Genomic DNA, 25,589 nt, shown 5'->3' with positions numbered 1-25,589 from the left:
TGTGAGTATAACTCACGTTACAGTGATAGTGATGAAAGCATTGAAGATTCATTTTACCCGGATCTAGAAATCGTTTTACTATTTAGTTTTAGGACTACTCAGATCAGAGGATGGAGGTTCATCTAATATTTTTAATATCTAATATAAAAAGGACTTGTCTGCATCCAGTGTTATGAACTAGGATGTTACCATAAAACATCATAGTTACTATAGCTACTGACTTTTGTGTGGAACAATAAAAAAAAACAGTGGCAAGTGTTTAATATTGTTTGTTTTAAGTTAAATTTTTAGATATATGGTTAATTATTTTTTCCTGTGTCAAAAAGGATATGGAATATTAAAAAGTGGTGAATACACAGTTTGAACTGTTTCACTTTAAAAAAGTGTGTGGTTTTTTATTTTGATTTATTTTTTGCCAATTGTATTAACATAACAAAAAGTTTTTATATAAAGCATTTTGTTTCTTTAAATTTTATATAACAATATAGAGGAACAATTATTTTAAACAATGTTTAAAATTTCATTGCTTTATGATAAATTTAAAAAAAGTTAATACGTTATAACTAAACACTTACATTTGCACCTAAATTAATTAATGCTACTAGGCCTGCAGAGGCACATATAACTACTGCCTCAATGGCTTAAACCACGAGAACTGTAAAGAACACGAATAATAAGTAATCATACTAACTAACTTATCTTGAAGTTAATGGTAAAAATCTTAAGCCAATCAAAACAAGGTAACTAAAATTAGTGCCCAAAGTGGAGAAGAAGGATAAAACTCTTCATGGTCAACATGTTTGAGTAAACTGGGTCTGGCCTATTTGCATTAGACCTGTCTCAAAATCCCTAAATAATAGTAACTAATACTCCGTGATTAAAAATTCTGTGGATGTCTAAAAATAAAGAAATGTGTCCCAGTTGATCACAGGTTATGCTCTAACATAAGGTATACATATTTCAATAATTTAGTCAAAAATATTTTAGATGCACAGTGAACTAAACCATTTCTGATTACAAACCAGGAAAAAAAGAATAGTTAAACAGATTTCTAATATATTGTTTTCTGAAAGGTCCATACCATGTGTAACTGGAAATTACTGCTCGGAGTGCATACGCGGAACATGGTTATTCAATTTTCGTCAGGACCCAACATTCACCAGTTACACATCCACAAGGTTCCAACCCATGTCGGAAAACATGGAATACAAGCTCCCACTTCCAGCGGAACACTATCTGGCAATCGTAGCAGTACCTTAGGCTCTCATCACACACACACGACTGTCGTCTCACCTTGTGGATCCGAAACAACCGAGCGTTCCAGAACCGTTTATTGCACTCTGAACACTGGAATGTTCCGTTACAATATTTAAAATGTTTGATCCATGTCCAGCTGTTTGTGAACTTAGTCTGACATTGTCTACATATCCGCTTTCTCCTGACTGGAATGACCGGTTCAACAGAAGACAGATGGCTCATGAAATCCTCTTTGGCTTCCTCCTCATCAGATAACACCTCTTGCTTGATTGTCGTCTCATCAAATGGTATTGTATCAGTAGAACTCTCCAGAGAGAAGACATCTTCAATTTTGAACACATCTGTTCCTTCCTCTTCTTCAATTTCATCAAAGAGATTATCGCTGAGAAGCAGTTTCTCAGTTCCCAATGTGTTCATTGAAGATGATCCAGTGCTGCAGTTTTCATTCAAGTTCTGCAAAATTAAGTCTACATCAGTTTCAGTTAACTAAACATTGCAATTTAACCCAATTAGTGCCTATGCCATTGGATTATTATAAAAAAATATGATAATTCAAAAGAAAGATGAAAATATAAATTTTATATATTTAGGGTGGACAAAAGATAAAAATGTAATTCTGTGTGCTCTGTGAAAGGGTTATATCTGGAACTAGACAAGCTGCTCTGCCTTAGACTTTGTCTACAAGTATTTGACAATAAAAACATACGGTTTCAAACAAGTTGAATTTTGGGCATTTGCAGATGGTTGATAGACAATGGGAGGATGGGTAATCGTATTTAAACCTTGGACTGGTAATTAACCCTCCATCAGGTGCTTAAAATTAGAAACACCATCTGGCGCTCACGGAGGTTTCCTCCATGTTAGCGAATAATGGATATCATAGTAGTTTAAACTGTTTTCATTTGTTTAAATATTCATACTGATTTAATTACAATGTAATATATTCATTTTTAGAAATTAAATAAAAATTTCTCTCTTATGTAATGAATTTTCCAAATATTCCATTTTCCAAATGTAATGTTATTGTATAATAACAACATGATTTATTTTAAGGAATAATGCAATTAATTGTAAAAATGTTTAACTTGAGTATTATATAATTGTAATGTCAATTATTACTCTAAAATCAAAATTTATTCTTTACTAAAAATTTTTTTAAACACTACACAAAGTTTCAAAAAATTTTCCTTCTGGTCCTTATAACGACAATGTTCACTCCATAAACAGTACTGAAATGTTCCCTAGCACACGGGTACTGTACTGACAAGTCTCTCGTATTCATTCTCCATTTCACAAAATTCAAATAAAATATATTCTAAAACTTAAAAAGAAACCATCACAGGTCACACATTTAGGCGCACACGGATTATTACTCCATAGAAACTAAACACTATAAGGAGCTCACGGAGATTTCGTCCAAGCACTACAAAACAACATCGGGCGCTCACGGAGGAATCATCCAGTCTCGCACAGAAGTAGACCTCATACTGACAGATTTTGACAAAGACAAGCGGGAGGCTATTGTTTCGCTTCCCCGAAAGATGCTCGTGAAGAACACTGCGGGAAACGACTGCCAACATCAGAAAAGTAGTACTATTTTTAATAATAAAAAATACACGGAGGAAAACTCTGTTTAGCACCCGATGTAGGGTTAAGGCCGGTTTTCCTTTTTGACTGTCCAGTGTAATTTTGAAGGGTACTTGAATAAGGGTACTGAATAAGTAACGTGTAAGGAAAAAGTTTACCCAGGAGGGTTCACTTCTGGCTGGTTTGTAACCCATACTTGGAACAGAAAAAACAGATGTGTCACTTAAATCTGGGCAACCTTATGGATGTCCAGGAGCGGCACATAACAAACCGCAAATGTTGAAATTCTGGGGTGCAAGGGTAATTCGATAGGTTTAGTCTACTACGACTGTTGGAGTTGGTGTTCGTTCTCTAAGATCAAAGGGTTCTTGCTTGCCTTGACATAAGGGTGTGCCACCCCCTGCCTTCTCTGACTGGAGAGGCTGGTTCAGAGCTGGCTTCTCCCCTCTTCCAGGAAACATGACTTGAGAATTAGTGCTCTAAATTCTTCCTCATGGATCTTGACAGGAAACAGCTTCTACCCCCAACCTCACTTATCCAGAATATCCTGTCACTCTAGAAGCAGCACAAAGGTGCTTATAGGACTAGATGCAATTTCTAAGTGTCTTTTTCTAAGAGAACAAAAGAAAAACGAAAAAGTTATGTTATTGTATTTGAGCTCCCGGGCCACCCATATCTTTGTTGCCCCCCCCCTCCTACCAAAGTGTTAGAATCTGGACCGGCTCCTTAAAGTTCTACTAATCAGAATTTATGAATCTCATTCACTAATATGATCAGTAGATCATCACTAATCACACCTAATTCCCATGATAGTGAGTTTTCCATGTTTTATAAGATTCTGTAGTTTGGCACCTTCTAATTTATACACACTGATTAGTGGTTTGACAATGTTTTAGTTTGAAAACAAATCTATGAAAAAAATTATATTATTTTATTTAACCAATAAAAATACACAAAGTTAAAAGTGCACACTAGGTTAGAGTGGTGTTAAACTAAAAGATACAAGTATTTGTATAATACAAATTGTATTTATTAATATGTTAAGAAGTTATGAGTGGATTAGATTAAAAGTGCCTGAATTGCTTAATTTGATGATATGTTTATTTATTCTAAATCTTCTGTTATTACCATACAAGGTAGGCGACTGCCACACCACGTATCACGTAATAACTTCGCTGAGATTGCATGCAAAAATTAAGTCCTTTGATACTCTATTGTATCAGTTTATCTGTATGAAAGTTTAAAGGTAGTGCATGTCTCTTCATGGGGTTTGGCTAAGCATTAAAAAGCTATAACTCAGGGTGGTATCTCAAGAATGAATTGAACTTAACCTTGACATTTTGTATATTTTGATTAACTATCACTAAGGGTTCTGGCAAAATTCCTTTTCTATCTGCCTATATGTCTGATTCTGCTGGATATCTTGACCCTTTAACACTAGAGTAGACGGGCAAAAAAAGTTACGTTATCAGGACGGGCTGGGTCTGACAGACCCAAATAAAAACAATGAAAAAAAATATGTTCAAGCCAGTTTATTGATACAAATTTATTTTTACATTAAAATACAGGCATGACTGTATTAGTATTGGCTAGTTTTTAATGTCGTAATTAAATGAAAAGCTTTTATAAAAAAATAGCTAACTAGATCTTACAAATTTACTTAAAATGTTAAATGTTTTCAAAAACACGTTATCCTAACCATGATGTGTATATAAAAATTAAACTATACATATTTTTGAAATAAGAAAGAACTAAATAATAAAATAAAAAATGTAAAATCTTCCTGAAATCAAACCGGTTTCTTAATATATAGGCGTAAAGATTCTACTTTTGCAAATGTACATTTTCGTATAAAGAATAGCAAAATGAAGACAAGTACTGTTTCTTACTCTACAAATATATATTTACACAACTAAACTTATCATTTTATCACTATAACTAACTTAAGAAGGGGGGAAAAATACTAAATTACTTTTACACTCATAGATACAAGCTGTAGGTGTCGGTTGTGTCCTTATCTTAGATCTACTCAGCGCAATCCCGGCACAACAGTTTCCGCGTGAGACAAGCACAGCCACACTTTACACTGCTTACAAAAATACTTAGTTTTGCTGTCTTTGCACAAAGAAGCACCTGCCTCGTTTTCCTGGTTCAGGGTTTTCTTTTGCAGAATAGGAGTTCCCGAAAATTTTTGCAGCTAAGGCTCGAATTTCCCTAGGTAAGTTGCCTTGTTGTGCCCGAAGTGACATGTAAGGTTGTAATAGTGACCGTCCTAAGTCCTTGATAAAGGTACGTCTCACAATGTTGTTTTGATTCCCTTTTAGGACCACATAGGCGTTCAATGCTGCTATGTTCATAAAGAAATAAAATAAACACAGTGGCCAACGTCGTGTACCTCTTGCAACTGTATACTCAGCACACATAGCATCTACAACATCTACACCCACTTTTGGTGGAATTGTAGTATGTTATTATCGAAGGTTTTTTTCTGGTAACCAGTAGTTGGATCTATTTCATTGCTGTGGTGCATCGTTGACAACATCATGACACATTTGTTACGTTTTGGTACGTAAGAGACCAAGGTCATATGGTCCTTGAAATCCGAAAATGCTGGAGTATTGTTCTCTTCCCCTTTTTTCCACAAAGCATGGGGGTATCTGGGTTTGTTTTTTTATTAAAGTCCCAACAATTGTTAGTTTTTTGGTTTTTTAAAAGCTCATTGGCAGACTCATACGAGGTGAACCAGTTATCTAAGGTAAAACGTTCCGATTACTTCCCTTGATAGGTCCAACCATCCTATCAACAAAACATCCTTGACTTTTATTACTTACTGAATAGGAGCCATCCGGTTGTTTTGCACAATAAACCTCCAGGTTTTTTTACGTAGTAAGTTTTCGAGCATGCCAGCGTAAATACCTTTACACCATATTTTTTGGCTTACTTGGAATATACATCCTAAATTTACATCCTCCCCTGAAAGGAACAAGAGACTCGTCTAGTGTTGCACATTCCGAAATTGAATAATATATTTTCTGCAGTTCAAAACGAACATATCACACAATTCTCTGAGTGGAGCTAAAATTGTCTTGGCTTTTTCTGAGCTCCCTTGTTTCAATATCGTCAAAGCGAATACATCTAGTCAGGAACCTAAATCGTCTCAAGGACATTCCCGCCCTGAATATTTCCACTCCGGTTCCATCAGTACTCCAAAACTCTTCAATGCTCATTTTACTTCCATGTAAAACCCCACTAATGTACAAAATCCCAAAGGTAGCTTTTATTTCTTCAGTTGTAGTAAGTCTTGCTACATTTTGATCATGAACATAATTTTCTTTTACAGTATTTATAAATATATTTGTTGACCCTACAACCAAATCAATTATTGGTTCGTTGAAAAACAAAGACCATGCTTCGATGGGATTTTGTACTGTCATTGCCTCTCGTATGCTTCCCGGTAAATGAAGAGTAACAATATTGTGAGCTCTTGTTCTCACATTTTGTTTTTTTATCTTTCCCCATAAAAATTTTGGTTCCCTTCGTCGTCGTACTGGATCAGAATTACGCGCTGTAGAAGGACTTGGTAAATTAATATTGATATCTCTACTTTCTTCAAATACCTGATCGTCAGTATTGTCATCTCTTTTGCTGTCCAGCTTCGTTGTCACTTTCCTCTTCGTGTTGTCCTGCTTCACAAACTTCATCCAAATCGAATTCACTTTCCGTATCATGGTCACTGTATATTTCAAAGTTTGGATCGGTGTCATCAGATTCACTCTCACTGTCTCGTAACAATAGTCTGTCAATATCACTGCTTCTGTCAATATGTCCATGAGCCATATTTATTTAAATGGTCTAAAACTTCATTACAATAAAAAACAATCGTATATAAACACTTTTCCGATGTAAAATAGACGACGAAATAATATAACAACAATTCGAAATATCTGTAAAAAACGTGACGCCAACGGACGGGCTGGGCCTACCAGACCCAAAACGTGATCAATCACTTACTACGCAGAGACTGAGACTTGGGGAAACAAAAGCAATGACGGCAGAGCACTCTGTGGAGTGTTTTTGGAAAAGCTACACGGAGTCTCGCCACCGTGAGTCACTTTGACCTTGAAAATCTGAACAAAACAAAACCGCCTGGGTCCCACAGACCCAGCCCGTCTACTCTAGGGTTAAGGAGTGCGTGTAAACTCTACATAATAAGTAAGGACGTCATATGACGTATATTCTCATAGTGACCCAAAGGAGTACGGACGTCATATGATGTTTAGCCTCTGTATTTTTGTATTATCGTAAATGCATTGCTATTACTGATTGCCTTTAAGTAGATTTGTCTGTAGTGGTTCCATCTATCGGCAACATACTTAACTTCCATGTGTGTGCTCACACTCACTTGTAATCTGATTTTACCACCAGATCTCAGTAGCTACCTTGTAGAAGCCACTGACTCAAGGTCACGTTGAGTGCGCATTGCTTTGCTGTCAGAATAGGCCACCACGTTATACTAGCCATTCCTTGTATACTGCATACTGTGGCCATATTTATCTTGTGAGAGTGACTTATATTTGTTGAGCAACCATCTAGTTAATTACTGTTGTCCAAATGGCAGGCAATATTGAGTGAGTCTGCCGTAGTGAGGAAATAAGACATTTGATTTTGAAAAAGTACTGAAATATTGACTTGTAGAACACATAGTCCTTTTTTATTAAGCATTTTAGCCTATCAAAAGAAGACGTCATATGACGTCCATACTCCTTAAAGGGTTAAGAACGGATTGAGCTATGGACAGTTGGCATAAAAAAAGGCTGAGCTATGGACTTTAAATTTTGCATGCAAAGTCATTTCTACTTATGCAATGTTGTGTTTGATAATAGACATGTCCTTTTATGCAATTTGACTGAGCCTTTACGTAGTCTAACTATCTGAAGGATATATCAAGAACGAATTCATCTGTAGCCATTCAATTTGCATGAAATTTCATTTCTACATAGACAAGAGTTCGATAAATGTACATGTCTACCCAAGCGATTTACTGAGTATCATTGTCTATTACCAGTAGGCTAGCAGATGTTTTTATCCAATCTCTCTAAGGGCAAATATTTAAATTATGCCTGCAAGTAATTTTTCTAATGAAGTATGTTTATTTTCAATCATTGAAGTGAAATATCATAAATTTATGACAAATATTATCAAAGTTATGATTTTTTAAACTGTTGTGAAACAACCATTTTTATGAGCGGGTTTTTTCACATATTCCTTTCTATGTGACAATAGATATTTTTATAATGTCAAAAAATTACTTTAAAACAATGGTTCTCAAAGGGTTAATCAACTTAAAAACTGTAAAATAAAAATGTTTCAGGCACCTACCTTTCTCATCATTACAAATTTTTTAATCAGTGTGTTTGACTTGCGAGTTTTACGTTGTATCCAGTCTATCCTCTTTATCTGATGTAGACACTCGCTGCAGATACCTGATGGTAGGCCATCCTCGAGCTCGATCTGTGTACAAACAACATATCATTTGCTTTCATCAGCAACATATCATCGGCTTTTATATTCATTGACAGATTATTTGATCACTGAAGAAAAAATCATTAATTCTGTATCATTGATTGAATTAAAATACTTTAATCATAATAGTCAGTACATTTGAAATACATGGGTGATGTGAATGTTATTATTACTTTAATAAAACTTGAAAAAAATCAGTAATTCAATCAATCAAGTTCCTTTAAATACGGCCACAATAAACTTTCTTGCTGAAATTGATATTGCGTACGCTGGTGATCCCACAATTATGAGGTTTATTAGTAGAGCAGAGGCAAAGAGTTGCGGTTTTTTAAATACGTGAAATCATAGACATTTTTATGACTTAGCAGCATTGTTCTGGTACTCAACTGCTGGACAATTTGTTTTTTTTGGGGAAATTATATTTTCTTGTTCATCTTACAACACATATTAACTGTCTCTACTTAAAACTACAAAGTGAAAAATTTCTATTTGTGACTGGAATTGGTAAAAGCATTAAGAAAAAATATCTTACTTTTAGAGAAACATTTAGCATGTATGAACGATCTCAACTATCAATGATCGTGGTTAGCTTCAGAAGCCATTGTTGGGACCGGTCTTGTTATATGTATAAATGATCTTCCACAGACGTTCTCTGACATTTCAGTAATTCATTTTGCTGGTAGTACCAAATTAACAATTTCTGATATTTGAACTCTATAATTAAATACAAATGACTCTCAATGAAGCAGTTACTTTGATTTTCAGCAAATGGATTGAAATTTTAAAAATCAAAATTTAGAGTTCTAAATTTTTTTAGTTAAACCACGTAACATTAACAATTGTAAAAAGATCTCTAAATACTCTACCTAACTGAAAGTTTCTCCAAGACACTACCTTCCTTACTCAGACTTATTACTATGTTGATGACATCCTTTAATAATTAAGATATTTAAATGAAAATTAATGTTATCTAATGTGAGCCTATGTGACAAATAATCCTACATTTTCTCACATACAGGTTTACTGGTGTCAAACTTGAATATTGTAAAGAAAATACGATAAAATGAAATGAAATTAAATACAGTACTCAACAGGCAATCCTCAATGAGTCTTAGTATTGCAAACAAAGCTATCTGAGTTCTTGGTGAATTGGAACCAAGAGAAAACTGCAGCATAAGTTAAAAGCTCCAAATTTTGACGGTAGCCTCTTTTCTCTCTCTAAATTCTAGCAGTCACCCACCATCTGTGCACTCTTCATCTGGAAAGAGGAACAGATCAGTATGACTACCAAACACACCATGCCTACCATATCAACACATTGACTACCAACTCCCCCAAAGAGAAGCATTCATTCATTCATTGGTACAAGATTCCTTGTTTTCTCAGAACTAAACAAAATTACCAAACAAACCTCTAAGACAACTGAGTGCTTGGCTGCAAATAAAAATGTTTGTACCAGTAATGAATTTATGAACTGAAGAATATCGTCTCTATATGTTGAATGATTCAAAATAAGTCCAACCATCATGTATTATATATAATTTTCTTCATATATTAATCAGCTGGTTTTTTACCACCATGATAAAAACGTCTGTGCTTGACATTTACAGATAAATAAGCCTAAAAGCTTATAGTCTAAGAGCTAGTGGTCGGCTACCTGTATATATTTGACGAGACCTGGGTTTTTGTACAGTGAGGCCCCTGTACCCCTGTACATGAGATGGGGAGTCACTAAGCTCCAGGTGGCCGACTTGGCGGGCTCTCAGGTAAGATAGGTATCACTTTTTGGGCAATTTCATAAGTATTTGATGACATCTGCCGTTTTGTAATTTGAAACTATATTATTATTATTATTATCGGAAAATAACAATGGCAGACCATTATCGCGCGGATTTCATTATCAGATACTATATCAAAATGTTAAAGGATTTTTGAGGTTAAGAAAATTCCACAAATTAAAATATAAAGAAATTATTTTACCGGACGAAACTTATGATTCAGCATATCATAGTAGTTGTTATAAGACATTTACAGCATTAAAAAGGCAGTATTTGACGACAGATGTTGAAAAAAAGGTTCTATCACAGTCTAAAAAGTCTTTGTCTGCAATTGAACAGACATCTACATCAGCTGATAGTTCAGTAATTGAGGATACACGTGTACATGATTCCCTTGAAAACAATGCAAACATTCTTGAGACAAAAGAAGCAGAAAATGAAATCGACGCTGAAGCTGAACTTTCGTTGGTGGAGGGGTCCATCTTTTAGATTCAGCAAAATCATTGAATGTTCAATTTTCGAATACTGTAGCTTCCGATATTGTAACTTCCGATACTGTAGCTTCTGCAAACTCAAATTTGTGTTTTTTTTTTGTAACAAAAAAAAAAACAATTTCGATATAAAATTGATCCATTACGGACTTCAGAGAAGGATCAATTTAAAAAGAGTATCCTATTAAACTTTAAGCCAGATACTACAATTTACCAAGAAACTTTAACAAAAATAGAAAGTGTTCTCTCCTCTGAAGTACATTACCATGAAATTTGTCTGCAAAATTTTAGGTATCAAAATAGATCACTCGTGGAAAGTCATGTTCGTACTGCATTGCACATCTCCCGAGAAGTACATGAAACTGTTTATAAAGAAATATGTCATTTAGTTAAAGATGATGTGATAAAACGAGGACTTTGTTATTTTCTGAGTTATTTTGCAGAAATAGTATCTTGAAATATTTAAAGAATTAAGTGAAAGCTCAGGACCCAGCATCAATATTTAACGCATCTTATTTGGAAGAAAAACTTCGCAAGAAATTTGGCGATAAAATTCAAATTTTTGACATCCAACAAAAAAAATTGTTGCCCCCAACGGGTATTTCAACAATTGATGATCTTTACCCATTACAATTTTTTAATACAATTTTCAATATTTTTAATCAGGGAGTAGCTAAGATTTTCGTTTTTTTTTTACTAAAGTATGTCCGCTATATAGACGTCTGCCATGATCAATATAAGTTTTTAAGACCCTAATAAATAAAAATATATCAATGGCAGATCTCGTCAATTACTTTCTAAATTTTATTTTTTTTTTGAGCACTTTCAAAATTGTCTGCCGCAATGAAATCCGCGCGATAATGGTCTGCCACAACTACTATGATATGCTGAATCATAAGTTTCGTCCGGTAAAATAATTTCTTTATATTTTAATTTGTGGAATTTTCTTAACCTCAAATCCTTTTACATTTTGATATAGTATCTGATAATGAAATCCGCGCGATAATGGTCTGCCATTGTTATTTTCCGATAATAATAATAATATAGTTTCAAATTACAAAACGGCAGACGTCATCAAATACTTATGAAATTGCCCAAAAATTGATACCTGTCTTACCTGAGAGCCGCCAAGGTCGGCCACCTGGAGCTTAGTGACTCCCCATCTCATGTACAGGGGGTACAGGGGCCTCACTGTACAAAAACCCAGGTCTCGTCAAATACATACAGGTAGCCGACCACTAGCTCTTAGACTATTATTGACAGTGTGTGTTATAATTGTATTTCTTAATTTAGAAAATGTGTTTTTTGATTCTTTATGTTACAGTTCTTTGTTGTATTTGCAATGTTAACTGTCATATCATTTTACACCTAAGGAAGAAAAGGAAGAAATCAGATTCTAGATCTTAAATGTTAATAGTTTTTCTCTTTTTTTGAGTATATTTTGTTAAGTAATAATATAATTACCTGAATGTTGGTTGCACTCCTTATAAGTGAGATGAGAGCTTGATTTTTTGGATGAGAATCCAGCGAAGTTAGTGACTCTTTTTTATCAACAAGTACGAGGCAGAGCCGGCAAATTCTCTTTGGGTCGTAGTCCATGTACAAAAGATCCATTCGCAACAGCAACTAGAAAAATTACAATGTCGTAGAACATTTTGGCCATAGAAGATGGTATATACTTATTTTTCAGCATTGAACGTGATAAACTATTCATATAGTGAACAAACAAGGTCGTAAATTGTAAATTAAATGTGTATATAGGCTTCTCACCTGAGCCAAGCATAATGATATGATGCTGTTGCATTATTATAGAGAAACTAACACTAAATCGTGTTTTATTAATTTTTTACTAAACGTAACGCCAGTTTACATAATTTAATCGTGTTTTCCTTCTTTTATTTTCAATTATAAATTTTATATTAAAAATTCTAGCACTTTCTTTTTAATGCCATTAAAGATGTCAAGTTATCGTGGCCGACGATCAACTGAAACCTGCACACAGGCTGAATGCCCATGCAGGCTTTATTCCTTATTAATTATATAATTTATATCTTAGCTAGCTAAAACTATTGCTTTCTTAATAATTCTATTTAGTGCGCTACTGTTGTAATTTTTAAGTGTATTTCATGTACAGTTGCTGAAATAAACATTCATTTATTCTCAATCACTTATATTAACCCACTGATGCCCTAATATGTCTACACCTGTCCTTTCTGACAGGGTAATAATGATAGAGTATCTATATTTTATTATATAAATATCACTTAAACTATATTGTTCATACATCTGTAGTATCACATTACAAACTGCTTTTTCGCTACACAAAGTTTGACAGCTGTAAAATGATACACTCTAGTAGTGTTTATTTTAGCTACTTCAAATCGACAGTAGTGCTGTTCAATTGCTAATACACTCTGATGGTTAAATAAGGAACTATCATGAAAGCACATGTTGAAATTTAACCTGGATATTAGAAACAGAAAGTTATTTTCTAGATTTTTTCAATTGCATTTCTAGAGTTTCTACTACAGGTTAGTTTTATTTTATATTTTGATTGTGGTTCCACAGTATGGCAGGAATTAGTTCTAATAATGATAAAAAAATTTTATCAATTTTATACATGCTTCGAGATCCGTTGTAAGTTAGATATTCACCAGTGTAAATTTTATGAGAATGGTGATCGGGATGAATACTCAATTTATCAACCATGACCTGACGATTCAAGAGATTCTGATGACAGTTTGGAAAATGAAGATATCAATAAAGTTGATCGTGGTGGGCAAGAAACATACTACATTTGTGCTGACTGTAGAGCAGCTCTGTGTGCTGCAAATAAACCCGCCAGTAGCCTATAACAACACCGTTGAAATCTCTGCACTTAAAAAGAATTAAGCTGTTTGTCCCTATATTGTGTTAGAGAGGGCTTCTTAGCCCCCACTTTGTCTGGTAAAATAATATATCCTTTAGTTTAAATTATATTAGTATAGTAACAGATATATTATAACTTATTATTAGTTCACTCTTTAGATGTTTATTCCAGAGGTACCTCCCCACACAACTACAGCATATCTCAGATTGGCTTCAAGGAATGCATTTTATATTTGATAGTTCGATATCTTTTCTTCTTCTTAAGATGTACACAGCTGAGTTTAGAGTTTTGTAGTGTTCATCAACACGTGGTGCTCAGGTGAGGTGTTTGTCAATAATCAGTTTTCAGTACAGATTACAAAAAGCATCACTTTGGAACAACCTGTTGATTATTACAGTTATGGTAATTGCAATTTGCATACCACAGTGTTACACTAATTTTTCACTTATCTTATTAATACTAGGAGGCCTTATTTCTAAACAAAGCAATGATTTCTCTTTTTCTCATTTTTATTGGTAGTTGCAAGAACCAAACTTTTCTAAGGTAGCATCTGCCACAATACGGTACCTCCTTCTTTTAAAAAATTGTATGGCCAGCACCTTTTAGGGCATCTTCTGTAGTACTGCTGACACAATGCTTAAACTCCTCAGCAATTTGTTGTTTTTGATTAAATCAGTGTACTCCTCAGTAATTTGTTGTTTTTGATTAAATCAGTGTGATTTTGTCTCACTTGTCAATGCAAATCTTTCTCGGTTTATACGGTCCCATGCTGCTCTGTGTTTATTATCTGAGTTACTAATTTTATTGGGAGCTTTTTCTTGGCAATTTTTTCCAGGTTTCAGGTAAAGGTTATGTAGTGCTTAAAGTGCTTCCAACCACAGAGGTGGAAACAATGTAAAATGACATCGGTCTTCTTATCGAAGGCAGTCATAACAAAACATGAGGAACAACTAACTCACGAGCTTCTGATTGATGTAACAGATATTCCATTGAGGTTAATTTAGCACGGATAAAATTATCCACAAAACCAAACCTAGTAATGAAATGTTACATTTTTATTTCACTGACAACTATTACAGGGAAATTTGGAATCTTTTGATATGTCAATGGTTTATAGATTAAAAACATGTTATTTCCACACACAAAAATACACCAGCTCATTCCTCATCGCTTCATTTTTCATTGTTTGGATTTCTGTCATAAAAAGTAATAAAGACAATTCACACTTAAGTACACTACTCTCCTTATTCAGTTACCTTGATTTCTATCTAACATTTTTATTGTTTTTCAAAATCTCAAATGACTGAATTCATTTCAAACATGAATGTAATTGTGAAAATGCTTCTTTTCTGTATTAAATAATAACATGGTGGACCATGATTTAATGTGTGGTCCTAAGAGGAGACTATACTAAAACATTAACCTGGTTTATTTAAAACCTCTTCCATATTTTAGCTTTCCTGTTATAAATAATTTTATACAAGATTGTTTTACAACTCACAATTATTAAGATGCTATGTTTTTCTTACCTCATTCTCTTTCTCATCCATCAAGGTTTTGATATCATTTCTTCGTTGTTCTATTAGAGCATTCTTAAAAGTTTCAATTTTCTTCTGATCTAAAATCGATTTTTGTTCTAAATGTCTAATTCTGTTTTGCATTTCCGCAATTGTTTTTTCAATGCGAATTATACTACAACTCAGTTTAGAGTTGCTAATGTTATCCTCTGTAGCGATTCTCAAACGGGCTACGGAATTATTCTTTTGAGAAGTTGATTTTGAATTTTTACTGCGAGATAAAATGTTTTGTTTTGTGGCTTTTCTTTTTTTAACACTTTCAGGGCAAGAGTGTTCCAGAGACCTCTTATGAGGATTTTTACTCGATTCTGATGAGTGAATTGGTGTAGATGTTTTAACTACATTTTCAGCACAACAATATTTATATTTTGACAATTGATTTCTATTAATTGGGGAAAGTCCATACAGACAGCCTGTTGATATATTTTCTTTTGTTCCTGCATGAAACCTATTAAGTTGTAGCGATCGCCTGGAATCAAAATAAAAACTTTAAAATCTTGATTATAACAACAGGACTTATTGGAATTACAGACAATTCTTTGTATTTCAACTATTACTTAGATTTATTTCAGATTTCGAGAACAACATAAAAAAGAATTAGGCATTGTACTATATCAACTACAGTTTGAAATCTTTATTACAGATAAGTAACACTTTAGATGCATGCTATGAACTATAATAATGTACTTTAGGTAATTTTATTTGTGTTGGTATAGCCTCAGGATCATTTCTTACAACAATAAACCAAATTTTTACTATAACAGTTAAAATTTGGTATTTTAGTCTGTTCTTCTTAAAACACAGATTAAAAAAAAGAAAATGAATGATAACAATTTCATTAAATAAACTTTATAACTGATAATAACTACTTTAAATGTAAAATAAGTAAAATCTTTAGTATTTACCTTGTATTTAGTTTGGATTCTGATATATTTTCTACTGTGTTTGACAACATTATTTCTTTAGGGAAGGATTCTTGATTGTGGTTCTCTGATGAAATATTTAATTTACCTTCCTCTAACTGACCTTGTGGAGTTAAACATTTTGTAATTTTTGATAGATTATTCACATCATGTTCATCAAAGTCCTTTCTACTTGATTTACTATCGATACATGGTCGTTTTTCATTATTTGTAAGTGATTCCAGTTTCACATATTTTGAGCTCTTCTTCATTTTGGTTGAAAATTTTGAATTTTGTTTTTTGAATGATGGTTTTGATGCCATATTGACTTTAAGATGCTTACTTTTACTTGATTGAACTCTCTTTGTGACAATGTTTAGCCTTAAACAAGGAACAGCGTCAGGAAATAACCTCTTATTATATTCATAATCTTTGGAGCGAAAGTGTCTTGAACAGACAGCGGAAACAGTTTTCAAGTCCTTTGCTTTAATACCCAATATTTTAAGCCACTCCTTGCGCCTCGTAGGATCAATCGGAAACCTGCAAAAATTCAAATATAACTTAATACAATAAACCTGAGACCTAATGTTAGACTGTGAAATGGAAGTCTATATCCCATTACAATGACCATGACATACAAACTTACACAGTCTATTTTTAATACACATAACTAAATAACAAAAATTAGTTGAAATGGATAAGTCAATTACGAGACTTTGACTTTTGAAGAATGTTAAAGGATGTTGTGTTCTGCATTACTACCAAATTATAGGGTACATATTATTAATGAGTCTATAAAATAAACAAGACTAAAATATGTGTTTAGACATGTATTTTAATAGTAAATTCACAATTATATAGCAATTTAAACTTCCAAACAACGTACAATTTAAGCCAAGTTAAAAAAAATGTTTCTTCTATGATAGAACACTGCATTTTAAAAGACATCATTTTATGAAGTATGCCACAAACTTTTCATCCATATGATCCTGCACAAATTGTTCACTTCAGTTAAATTCTTAGCATATGCATATTTACTAGTGCTGTTCTAACGCTTAACAGTATTAACTTTAAAATAATAAAGATCTACTCTTGTTACAACGTACAAGAGTACGTTTACTTTTATTTTATAAGTTTACTGTAAAGAAAGGACCTATGTTTTTGTTCTGGCCGTTAGATAACTGAAAATGTTCAAAGATAACTTTATTTATGTAAATCGACTACAAGACTGAATGTCTCTGATAACATAAAGAAACAAATAACAACTTGTTCACAACTAAGTTTCGCCCTTTGAATGCCACTGACATTTCCCCCAAGTCATATACATGAAGTGCCGGACTATTGAAAAAAAGCTCGAAAAAAGCTATTGTAAAATAACTACTTATCTAACAGATTTTATAATTTTGTTGTTTTTTCTAATTAAATTAAAGAGACATCTTCATAAAAAAAGATTTTTTATAAAATGTTTGAACCTAATTTGAGTGTATACAGTATTTTTAAGGTTATTTCTTTATACCATAATAAAAACCATGAAATTCTAAGAAAACCCATATACAGGGTGAATATAAAGTCAGGACCCCCCCCCTCTACTTTTTTCTATAGGTATAATATAAGGAGATATCCTTTGGGTAGTGGTGCAATATGGAAAGGAAGTTTCATTTTATGATTTTGAAATTTTTTTTGTCCCCCAAAAATGCGAAATTTTGGGGGCAACCCAAAAATTTCAAATGTAATACCCCATCAAGTGACCCCTCATTTTAAAGAGCATGAAAAAACTTAAATAGTGGTGAAAACCAGAGATCGCTATCTCTTTTCCAACAACATAGCCAATACAAATTGTAATTAAATATTTAGACCTAAATTTATTTTGTTTGGGTACAGTTTCCGTCTGCATGGAAACAGGTTTATTGGTTGTTTGTGTTCTCAATGAGTGAGGCATGGAATGGACGAAGAATCCAATATTAGAAAGTAACCTGATAAGAAGTTTATTGTCAATGAGTGACTGGGCTTTCCCGGTTCGAAGTACAGTTAGTACAAACTAGTCCATTCCTTGTTTCAATTTTGTGAGAACAGGTCATACTTTGACAGTAGTTATTATCTTAGTAGATCGTTATTATCCAGTGGTATTGTGTGTTTACTGTTCCGTGAAGTATTTTGAGAAGTTTTTATGTGTTTTAGTGTTATTACAATAATTTATTTATATGCACTTTCGCATTGTAAGTTTTAAATAATATTATCTAATTAATACTGATTACGAGTAAAAATGGCACGTAGTCACGAAGATAAAGTAGAAATGATATTTACTTTCGGGGCTTCGAATGAAAATTATCATGAGGCAGAAAGGTGGTTTTTAATTTGGCACATCCTGATAGACCTGTGACAAGGAAATACTTAAGAACTTTGGTAAATAAGTTCTGAGAATTTGGTTCCATCAAAGATGCCCCACGCTCAGGTCGGCCTCCTTTAGGCGGTGACAAACAGTTTGAAATTGTTGCACAATTTGTTGAAGATCCGCAGCAGTCCACCAGATTAGTAGCAAATCTTTGTGATGTTTCCCAAATGTCTGTAGTAAAGTTACTGAAAAAAATAAATATCACGCTTATAAAATTAAGCTTATCCATGAGTGAAACGAAGACGATCCAGACCGTCGTCTACAATTTTGTGAAGAAATGGAAGCACTAATTTCTGCTCATCCATTGTTTGTTCGAAACGCTGTGTTTAGTGATGAATGCAGTTTTTTCGTCAATGGAGATGTGAACAAACACAACTGCAGGTACTGGGACACAGAAAATCCCCATGTTTTCCGTGAATTTCGCACCCAGTACCCAGAAAAAGTTGATGTTTGGGCCGGGATTTTTGGGAATCACATTATAGGACCATTTTTTATTAATGGGAATCTCAATGGTCAACTGTATTTGGAAATGTTACAAGAATAAATTTTTCCTGCAATAAATACTGTTATTAAGGAGAATCAACATGAATTTGAAGAAGAAATCGTTCATTTCCAGCAAGATGGTGCCCCACCACATTATCATCGTGCTGTACGACATTTCCTGGGAACTCAGCTACGTGGTCAGTGGTAGGCGTGGTGTAATAGAATGGCTTGCACGGTCTCCGGACCTTACACCCATGGACTTTTTTCTATGGGGTCACATAAAATCCATAATTTACAAAACACCAGTAGCAAACCTCGAAGATTTAGGAAACAGGATTATTGATTCTTGCAACCAAATACCACCTCAGACTTTACAAAACGTCAGAGAGGCGTTCACTCTACGCTTGTCTCACTGCCAAATAGTATGAGGCCTTCAGTTTGAACATTTAATTTGACTTCGTGACGTGGTGAGTTATTAAAATTGTTCTGGTAATAATGGCTATTATTTCGGATTAGGAAAAAGATAGCAATCTCTGGTTTTCACCACTATTTCAGTATTTTCATTCTCTTTAAAATGAGGGGTCACTTGATAGGGGTTTACATTTGAAATTTTTGGGTTGCCCCCAAAATTTCGTATTTTTGGGGGACAAAAAGATTTTCAAAATCATAAAATGAAACTTCATTTCCATATTGCACCACTACCCAAAGGATATCTCCTTATATTACCTATGGAAAAAAGTAGAGGGGGGGTCCTGACTTTATATTCACCCTGTATAATATGAGTCTATAATAAAAAGAAACATGGCATGATATTGTATAAACAAAATACTACCTGGTACCGGCATTTAATAAATTGCACTTCATTTATTAGAGTTTAAATATTACATATTAATTAATAGTGTAGTTTTTACAGTACATCAAATGAGACAAAAAGATAACACAAATAAATATTATTATTAGATGTAGAGACAAGTAACTTTTCTACATTTCTTTTGTATGGCTATCAGCAACTTTATAAAAACCAAAATAACCCCATTATATTTACACTGAACTCACGTTTTTCACTTGGACACACTCATATAAATACATTAATTTCATAAAGAAGTACTGCAAAACACTGTATAAGGTGCTAGTTTAGTTTTTATTTACTAAAATGCTTGGATATCGGCACACAAACGAGAATGGCCGTTACGCAACGCGATACTCGTTCGCTACGTCATGACTGAAACACAAAATCATCGCATAGTACTTCGGTATTATCGCAACCCACTATTTTTGGACGAGTAATTTCCTTATCCTTCATTTTACTTTCCTTCTTCCATAATGGATTCAAAATACTCGATGAGTCATACTTCCTGTAGCCAAATCGCCTGTAAATAGGCCTTGACGAGCGACTCTTCAAGAAGGCCTAGACGCACGAATCACCTGTCTCGAAATACGAAACGACAAAATTAGCGACGCCGGCACTTGATGCACTTTTTGTACCATCAAAATTAGCGACGCTGCGGCACTCAAGGGTTGAACATTGCGCAAATCAAGATTCTTTATTGCCATGATATATTAGGGCGTTTTCCCACACACAGGCAAAACCGAAGCCAAACAATTCTATTCTCTAAATAGTTCAGTAAACAGTTAGTTTGTGTGAAGTAAGGATGTGTCCAAGAGTTAACCTGAGGTATCTAACCTTGCCCTTTTAAATGAGGAGAAGCTTATCCTTTAAATAAGAAGAAGGCACCCAAGTCAAAATATTTGTTTTATTGTTTCTTAGACGAAACCTGCACTTTCTTGCTCCTTCTTATCGAAGTCTCCAAAGTCTTCACAAAATGCATGAATATTTCCTTCCAGGCTTTCTGCTTAAGAACTTTATCCTAGTATTCATCACTTTGTTTGCCCTACAAACAAGATGTAGATTCCACAAGTTCAATTTAGGACACGTCAGTTTTAATTTTGCCATGATTATCCACTGCAGAGATACTACCAGTACTGAAGAAAACAAGTTTCCCCTGCCATTTCCAGTGAATTGGTACCTGTGTGAACATGCACATAAGAATGCAACCGGCAGGTTTAGATACAACTGGACTGCATTACCGATCACCGGATGTAGGGCAGGTCACTTTGCTAGACCGGATTTAGTTTGAACGACTACATTTAATAACATTGCTCCCAGTATCAGAACTGAATCTGGCTCCGGTTTTTCCTCTAAGTGTGAAAAGAAGTCTGTGCTCTATCAGTATAATTCTGAAGAATGTTCGGCTCCACCCACCTTGAGGGAATCATTGTTTGCTGCATGCCAGCTTTACTTTAGCTTCGAATTTTTAGTTTTGAAAAAATGGTTTACTCTACTCAGTACTTGGTTTTTGTTGATGGAAGCCAATCTGTAGGTTCAATTTATAAATTTTTAACAAATTTCAATTAGTAAAAACATGTGAGGGAAATTCTCTAAAATAATTACTGTATCTAATTCAACTTTTTAAATATTGAAATGTATTTCAAAGTGAATGTTTTTCTTTACTCTTGAGACGAAAACAGATGTCAAACAAAAAAGATTATTTTATACAATTACTGTATCAATTTAAGTGCTATAATATTGAAATATATTACAAAGTGAACGTCTTGAATAACATTTGAGATGACTAGTTGGTCGAAAGTCGAAATAAACTAAAATTAATAAATGATTAAAAATATCAAATGAGCCTAACATCTAGTAGTAGTAATTCTCTAGGGTAGACTTTAATAAGCGGCCTACACTCGTTATTCGATTTTCGTTATTAAATGGATTGATTGATTTTAACCGAATGAATAATTCAATATTACAATTTTTAAACATATGATTTTAACTTCATTATAGTAAGTTTCAATGTAAGCAATAAACAGCAAGTATTTAATTGCTTAAGAATTTAAAACTGGCAATCAATATGAGGAAATTATATGAAATATTTCTATATACACATGTCGGTTTGGCTCCTGATTAACCATGGGGATAAAACTTTCCTCCATTTCACAAAAGCGGTTGCTCACTGCTATCTGCGCAAGCTGTAAGTATTGTAATGTTTTTCTGATATGTAAGCAGAGTTGGTATTGTTATTTTGTGATGTTTGGGCTGCAGTATAATACGCAGCCACCAACACAATCGGGATGATGATTATCGAATTATTCGAATCATCAATATTCATGACTATCCAATCAATTGAAAGCAAAGTGTCAAAGACTAAAAACAAAATGTCACACCAAATAACGTAATAGATATTTTAAAGAACAATATGGTTTTGCTTGTTATCAATCTTAGAAATTAAAGTATAAATATTAATATAATATTTACGATTAAAATATAATATACAATTACAACAAAACAATAACATTTGATTACCTTATATATTTTCAAGGATAAACGTGACTGCTTGTGAAACAAAGGAGTCCCTGTTCTTGCCGCCATTAGTCAATAACGAAACACATGATTTTAATTTTTAATTTATTTCCAAACACGAGTTTACTTTGAATTAATTTTGAGCAAATTGAATTGTTTTATGCTTTTAAAATTGTATTATGGTGAAGCTATACTTTTATATGTAAAACAAATGTATTTATTTCAGATCACATAAAATAACTAAACTATATTTAAACAACGTTTGAGCAGCTTAGTACTTACGATTACTTTAGCCAATTTGAAAAGGCATTTCTGCAGGTACTGATGCCGTCAAAAGTACATTCATTAATAACTAAAAGTCATAGTTTGTTTGATTTCTGAAATAAAATGGTGTGTACATGATTTTTCATTATATTCATTATCAAATTCAGAATGTTCAAAAAAAGTCTTCTCAAGATCTTTATTATATACATCATGTGTGCTCTTACTTTTCTTGTCAATACAAACTGGACGATTCGGATTTAAAGGAGCTAGGTCATTATCTTGTAACCATTAAAACATCGCTTAGTGTTTATAAATTTATTTTGAGCCAATATCTGCATATTCATCGCCATTGTGCCTGTCGTTGTCACTAGCCTTCTCCTACATAAAGAAATAACAGCAATGCTGGTAATGACGTCACTAGTCTAAATAAAAAAAGCTGGCAATGATATTCATGAATATCTATAGGTAAAATGTTGTATTCGATAGTATGGATATTTTAAAACCAATAATCATAATCCGATTGTGTTGGTGGCCGCTTATTACATAATATAAAACCTATCTATGTTGTGTATCTATAAAATGTAACAAACAAAACAGTTTAACATTTAGTTACTGTTTTTAAGGATATACTATGATTCTATTGTGGTGGTGGCCTCTTATTTATACTGCAGCCCTAGGCATTTATTAATCTAGCTAATTTATGCTTGTGTATTGCAAATGACACTGCAATAAGATAGAAGTCATAGGATTCATGAATGAACTATACTAGTCTAAACATATAGTTATTTCGGTATTTGTCACATTAACGGCCAGAGCGGCAAAATACGAGTTTCGCATTATTAACTTATTGGAATCGTCCTACAGAACAAAATAATATAAGGCTTCACGGGGTGGAAATGAGAAATAATGAAGTTTTAGAACATCAAAAATGGAACAACTGTTCAAGCGCGGAGCAATATTTCCATGTTCTACATCCACATCGGGCATCACATGACCTTTTGTGACCATGATTCAACCTCGTGATGACGTCATCGGATGTGGCGCCATCTTTGCAAACGTAAGTGAAAAATAATACTGAAATGAGCACAATTTTGATCCAAATGAACAATGTTTTTCTTAAATTTCGAGCTACAAATTCATTAGTTGTTATTGAGTTGAGACAAGTGCCTCCGGCCATCAGCGCGGGCTTCGGCAGCACTGCCCCGCGCTGGTGTCAACGAAAGAAAAACATCCCTCGAGATAGTACCTATCAGTAAAATATCAAATTCTAGAGGGGCTGATCAGAAATATAAATTGAATTGAAATGGAAAGGCAATTATGTAACGCATAAAAAACTTAATAAATCATGAATACCCCTAATATGAATATGTATATAAATGGACATTAATAGAGAACACTTACCATTAGTGTGTTCCACAGAATGTATAAAAACTAAATAATAATCTTGTTTCGGTCGAAACGTAAACTCTTAACATGCCCGACAAAACACTGTGACACATCAATTCACTACGATTGGTCGAACTAGTGGATGGTTGATCCATGATCGTCATGCACTCACTCGATCCAAACTACAGTACACAATATCCAGTGAAGCACTGACTTCTGCCCCAGAACGTTCAGATAACAGATACGCTATCAGTCCCAGCCGCAGATAATATTTACGACACACCAGTTCACTACGATTGGTCGAACTAGTGGATGGTTGATCCATGATTGTCACACACTAACTCGATCCAACCTACAGTAAGTTACACGTTATCTCTGACTTCTGCCCCAGAGCGCTCAGATAGCAGATACGCTATCAGTCTCACTCGCAGATAATATTTACAGATATCCAGACACAGCACACAAACAAAACATTGAAACATTAAGAACAACTATTTATGTATATATACCCTCTAAAACCATGTTATTTGTCATTTCCACCCCTAAAACCATATATATATTTTTGTTCAGGAGGATGAGCAGAATACGTTGATAACGTCAAATTCGTGATTTGCCAGGTCGACCTTTAATCTTATAATGTCCGTTATTTTCTATCTACCAGATAACCATCACTTTCTTACCTGTGATATGTTCTACCTGGTTCGTAAGTTGAATTACACGATAGAACTTCACAAACACAACTCATTTTGAACGCAAAATCAATCGCATTACGTTGTTTCCTCAATATATAAACGATTTTATAAAAATAAACGTTTGGCAAACTGTAGTGTGGAAACACCAATGTATACTTCACTTAAGATAACCTATAATTTAAACTTTAAACTTTCATAATGCCTTACAGAACCGTCTGAGTAAGTAGGCCTAATCAAAGTCAATTCCGTGTTTTCATTCTGTAACCGTCCATTATCCGCCTCAAACGTCTTAAATCCTAGTAACTTTAATGGGGTTGGAATCGGTTAAAACCCAACGTTACATAGAGTATAAAAGAATTGGGTTTTTTTACTGTACTGTGTTTTTTTACACTACAGAACACTGACTTTGACTGTCCATTTACACACACACCACTGAAGGAAAAAGAACATATAGCTCCCAGTAAGCATTTATTTTTTAATAATTTATATTTTTTCTCAACGGAGAATCATTTTCAATTTGAACAGTTTCAATGCAATGTAGCTACAACATAGCAAATAAAAACGTGCAAATACATTTCATTACATATGGTGAAAGTAATGTGAAGGAAACAGGATTTTTTCCGGACATTTGCCATCGTTAAGTGAAACAAGAAAACAGTAACACTACGTTTCGAGATCTGCAATCTGATCTCTTCTTCAGGTAAAGAACTAACCTAATACATAATTACAAACTAGGTTTAAAATAAACAAATCTTACTAAAGCGTTGTGGCACGCCTGAGTCAGGAATCACAACCTACATGTTGTATGTCAACTTCACTAACACTAAAGACATGCACTTAATAAAAAAACTATACAAAACACTAATCATTAAACTAAACTACGGAATACAGGTCACAATATGTCTTCACTCGTCTACTAACCATCTACGACTGACCAGAGGGGGTAGCCAATGGTAATCGTGACGGCCGGCTAAAACAAGATGGCGGAAATACAAGGGAAGGGGAACAGGAATGGGCCCTTTCG

At 33.8% G+C, this 25,589-nt stretch overlaps 1 protein-coding gene across 3 annotated transcripts; it reads right to left on the bottom strand.

Annotated features, from left to right (window-relative positions):
* Positions 1-534: 534 nt before the first annotated feature.
* LOC124357798 lies at positions 535-24,889 on the bottom strand. 3 transcript variants are annotated; one of them, XM_046809855.1, is made up of 6 exons: positions 24,554-24,887; positions 15,988-16,524; positions 15,035-15,551; positions 12,101-12,262; positions 8,224-8,355; positions 535-1,710 (listed from the first exon to the last, which is right to left on the bottom strand). In XM_046809855.1, exons 1-6 carry the CDS (start codon positions 24,616-24,618, stop codon positions 1,129-1,131), a joined length of 1,995 nt encoding a protein of 664 aa, XP_046665811.1. In that variant the 5' UTR covers positions 24,619-24,887; the 3' UTR covers positions 535-1,128. The 3 variants fall into 3 exon arrangements, with proteins under 3 accessions (XP_046665811.1, XP_046665819.1, XP_046665824.1); XM_046809863.1 differs by lacking the exon at positions 24,554-24,887 and adding an exon at positions 23,889-23,916; XM_046809868.1 differs by lacking the exons at positions 15,035-15,551; positions 15,988-16,524 and having other exon boundaries at positions 24,554-24,889.
* Positions 24,890-25,589: the final 700 nt, after the last annotated feature.

Source organism: Homalodisca vitripennis, chromosome 1, assembly GCF_021130785.1.
Source record: "Homalodisca vitripennis isolate AUS2020 chromosome 1, UT_GWSS_2.1, whole genome shotgun sequence".
NCBI classification, from domain to species: domain Eukaryota; kingdom Metazoa; phylum Arthropoda; class Insecta; order Hemiptera; family Cicadellidae; genus Homalodisca; species Homalodisca vitripennis.
The sequence above is the reverse complement of the archived record's forward strand: the minus strand, read 5'-3'. Positions and strand labels throughout refer to the sequence as shown.